This window comes from Strix uralensis, chromosome 22 (assembly GCF_047716275.1).
Source record: "Strix uralensis isolate ZFMK-TIS-50842 chromosome 22, bStrUra1, whole genome shotgun sequence".
Taxonomy (NCBI): domain Eukaryota; kingdom Metazoa; phylum Chordata; class Aves; order Strigiformes; family Strigidae; genus Strix; species Strix uralensis.
In genome coordinates, this window is record NC_133993.1 from 4490192 (window position 1) to 4494136 (window position 3945).

General features: G+C 63.4%; 1 gene segment (V, D, J or C); it reads right to left on the reverse strand.

Moving 5' to 3' along the window:
• Positions 1-321: 321 nt before the first annotated feature.
• On the reverse strand, positions 322-3339 carry LOC141953240 (immunoglobulin heavy variable 3-11-like). The segment is given in 2 exon segments: positions 322-1385; positions 3184-3339. Coding segments are annotated over 2 exon segments (606 nt in total).
• Between the last annotated feature and the right edge of the window lie 606 nt (positions 3340-3945).

The following is a 3945-nucleotide window of genomic DNA, read 5'->3' on the forward strand; positions in this document are numbered from 1 at the left end:
CCAGGGTATCTATTTCCAGCACTGGCCTCAAATGCGGTGGAATGAGGATCACCTCCCCTGACCAATCTAGTATCTGTACTCTCCATAGCTGGGGCAAAGCCAGGGATGCCCAAGTGTGCCCTTGGGGATCACCAGGCAGACGGCAATACGCAGAGGGAAGGCAGAGCTCTGCCTGCCTGGCTCACCCCTGAGCCGAGCAACCAAAGCCTCCCAAGGGGCTCTGAAGCACAGGTCTTGCCCTGGGGCTCTCTGGCAGTGCACCCCATGGCTGGAGGGTATCCCAGCCCGGGGCCAGGCTGGCCTGTTTGCTGTACTGTGGGAGTGAGCATGGAGAGGGCATCGGGCCCCACCACGGCATTTGTGTCCCCATGGGGACCGCAAAGAAGTGCTGATGGTGGAGTCCTGGGGATGTGGGACACGTAGAGCAACAGATGCCACCACCCAGGACCTGTCCCAGCAGGTACTGCCTCATCCAGCCACCGTGGCATTGCAGAAGAGATGGGAAGAATTATTGTTCCTGAAGGTGACGCATTTGAACGTGGAGCTGTGTGTATGCCGGTATGACGAGATCTTACAATAACTGACCATCGGTCTGGATCCTCAGCAGGAGAGGTACATGGAGTCCCCCAGGGCCCCTCAGCCCAGCCTGCCCTGGGCCGCCAGCCCTCCAAGGACACACAGCTACACCCACAGAAGTGTGGGGACTCCCCCTCAGCAGGGAGCCTGCACACCCCATCCGGCTGCGCTCCAGCTGACCTGGCTGTTTGCCCTTAACAGCGCTGCTGCTGCGAGGCCTTGACCCCAAGTCCCCATCTACCCCGAGCCACAAGGTGGGCAAGGACCGTGCCGTGAGCACGGCTCTGCCGTCCACTCCTCCCTTCTCTCTTGCAATGCCACGCTCGGAGCAGGCGAGTGGCTCTGGCAGCAGGTTTGTGTTAAAGCTCCGCTGGATTTCCTGTCCCCGTGCGAACGGCACAGAAGTAGCGGGCAGAGTCCCGGGGGCCCAGGGCACGCAGCGACAGCGACGACTCGGACCGGGAATTGTCCCGGAACACCGTCGCTCTACCCTCTACTGACTGACCGTACTTAATGAGTGACGAATCAGAGCTGATGAAGGACACCCACTCGAGTCTGTCACCGGGTCTCTGACGGTACCACCGAATGTAGTAATTCACGAAGTCGAAGCCGGCCCCGCGGCAGGAGAGGAGCACGGAGTCCCCGGGCGCTCGCAGCCCTCCGCCGGCCTCCAGCAGCCTCAGCTGCGCCCACACCCCTGCGGACGGAGAGCGCAGGCAGCCGGGCAGGGCGCGCCCACGGCCCGAGGCCGTTCCCCGCCGCCCCGGCAAAGCCCCCCGGGCCGGCACAGCGCCAGCCGCCACCCGCCTCTGTCCCGGCCAAGCCCCGCGCCCGGGCCAACGCCCGCCTGCCCTCCCCGGGGCTGAGCCGCGCCTGCTGCCGCCCGTCCGGCCCGAGCCGCGGCCCCAAAGCCGCCCTGGCCTCCGCCTCGGCCTCCGCCTCCTTCCGCAGCCCCGGGCTCGCTGCCCTCCCCGCCCGGCGCTCACCTGCCGGCCCCGCGGCCAAGGCCAAGGCCAAGGCCAGGAGCCACGGCCCCAGCCCGGGCGCCATCATGCCCTGCCGCGCCGGGGCCGGCCGGGGCCGCCAAGGAGCCGAGCGGAGCCGCGCTCGGGCCCGCTCCTGCCCGCCCCGCCGCCTCGGCCCCTCGCCGGGGCAGCGCCGACGCCTGTGGCCGCCCACAACAGCCCCGCCCCGGCGCCCCGGGGCCGCGGCCCCTTCGCGGCAGGAGCAGGGGGGGCGCGGGGAGGGCCGCGGGGCAGGGCCGGCGGCACAGCAGGAGCGCGGCGCCCCGGCACACGAAGGCTCCTGGCCCTTGGCTCCCAGCGCGGCTCCGGCGCTGGCCCGCCTGCTCGCCCTGCCGAGCCCTGCCCAAGGGGGTCGGCGCCTCGGCCGGGCGCAGCTGGGACCCTTGTGGCCCCGGCGCCGGCTCCGGCCCCAGCGCCAGGGACGGGCTGTCGGCCCGCACATCCCCTCGCAGGCCCCTCCCCGTGCCCCCAGCCCGCCCTGGCCTCACCCCCGGCCCTGCCCGCGGGCCCCGCAGACGCCCGGCAGTCACGACCCCCTCAGTACTCCTTGCCCCACGCTCCCCCTCTCAGCTCCGCACACGCTCTCTCCGATGCCCCCAGACCCTGCCTGTGGGACACAGCTTTGCTGAAGAACGGCTTCTCCCACCTCAGGCTCTCGCAGCTCTCCCAGTGCCCCCTTTGTGCCGAGCTCACACCAGCAGAGCCTGGCACTGCTGCTCTCTGCTCTCCCCTCAAGCCGCAGCAATAACCTGCTGCTGCCCCGGCCTGGGCACAATTGTGTCCCGGGGTTTCTGTGACATTGTTGCAGAATTGTACCGGTTATGGCTGGCATGGAGTTTGTTTTCCTCCTAGGAGCCTGCCTGCTGCTCTGTACTGGATTTGGGACCAAAACAGGCTTTGTAACACCCCAGTGTACTGGGTGTCGTAGATGACACGGCCTTCTGGGGTTCTTCCACTGTGATGGCAGCGAGTGGGCTGGGGTGGGCAAGGAGCTGGGCGGGGGCACAGCCAGGAGAGCTGAACCCAGCTGAGCAAATTCCAGAGCACATGGGGTGGTGCCCTGCAATAAAGACTCGTGGGGAAAAGGAAGGAGAGGGCTCCGTTTGGAGTTATGGCATTTGTCTCCTGAGAAACCACTCTGTGATGAAGCCCTGCTTTCCTGGAAAGGGCTGAATATCTGCTTGCCTTTGGGCAATAGGGAATTAATTCTTTGCTCAATTCGGCTTGCACACGCAGGTTTTGCTTCCCCTATTAAACTGTCTTTATCTTGACACACATGTTCTCTTCCTTCTGCCCTTCTGATTCTCTCCCCATCCTGCTGAGGGGGCAGTGAGGCAGCAGCTCTGTGGGGCTCAGCTTCCTGCAAGGGTTAACCCACAACCATCCTTTGGTGGTGCCCAAGTGGAGTGGGAGCAGTTGGACCTAAGGCCAGGTTTGCGGGGAGTGTCCTAGAGCAGATTTACAGCTCTCAGGGGGTTTAGCTATGAATTGGCAGGCTCCTGTGCCTGCCACGGGGCTTGCTTGCTGGGCTTCAGTGTAGAGTCTGGCGCTTGTTGGTGGCTGCTTTTTGCTTTTGCTGTACTGGAGCTGCTGTTATGCCAGTGTGAGATGGAGTGTCAGGGCTTGTGAGCTGTGGATAAGGCCATGCCAGAACAGGGGCAGCCCTGAAGGCCCTGTGGCTCGTGTTTAAGGCTGTGCCAGAGGAGCTGCTGCCCTGGAGGGACTGTGGCCCCTCCATAAGTCCACAGTGAAGCAGAACGTCACGATCCCTTCAGATCCCTCAAATTTACAGGACTACATATCTCCTAGTAACTCCTGACGGGTAACTTGTAGCTCACAAATCGTAACTTCTGACTCACAACTCATAACATGCAGGCCTATGGGCAAAAGAGTTCCCTAGGAAAGGGGGAGGGTGCTCATTCTTCCTCCTCTGCCATGGTGTGGGCGTCCCCTGTATCTCAGGAGGAAGCAGGAAAGCCTCAGCACTCCACCTGCGGTTGGATCCAATCCAGAAGCTTTTATGGCCGGCTCCAAAGGGTCAACACGTGCAGGCTGCAATGGATATGAATGATCTGGATGCACATTTTATGCACATTTTACTCTTGGAGCAGTTCAGGGAGGACTCTCTCCCATGGGAGGGACCTCGCGCTGGAGTAGTGGAAGAGTGTGAGGAGTTCTCTCCCTGAGGAGGAAGGAGCGGCAGATGAACTGACCACAACCCCCATCCCCTGTCCCCCTGTGCAGCTGAGAGGGAGGAAGCAGAGAATTTGGGAGTAAAGCTGAGCCCAGAAAGAAGGGAGGGGTGGGGGAAGGTGTTTAAATGTGCGGTTGTATTTCTCACTCT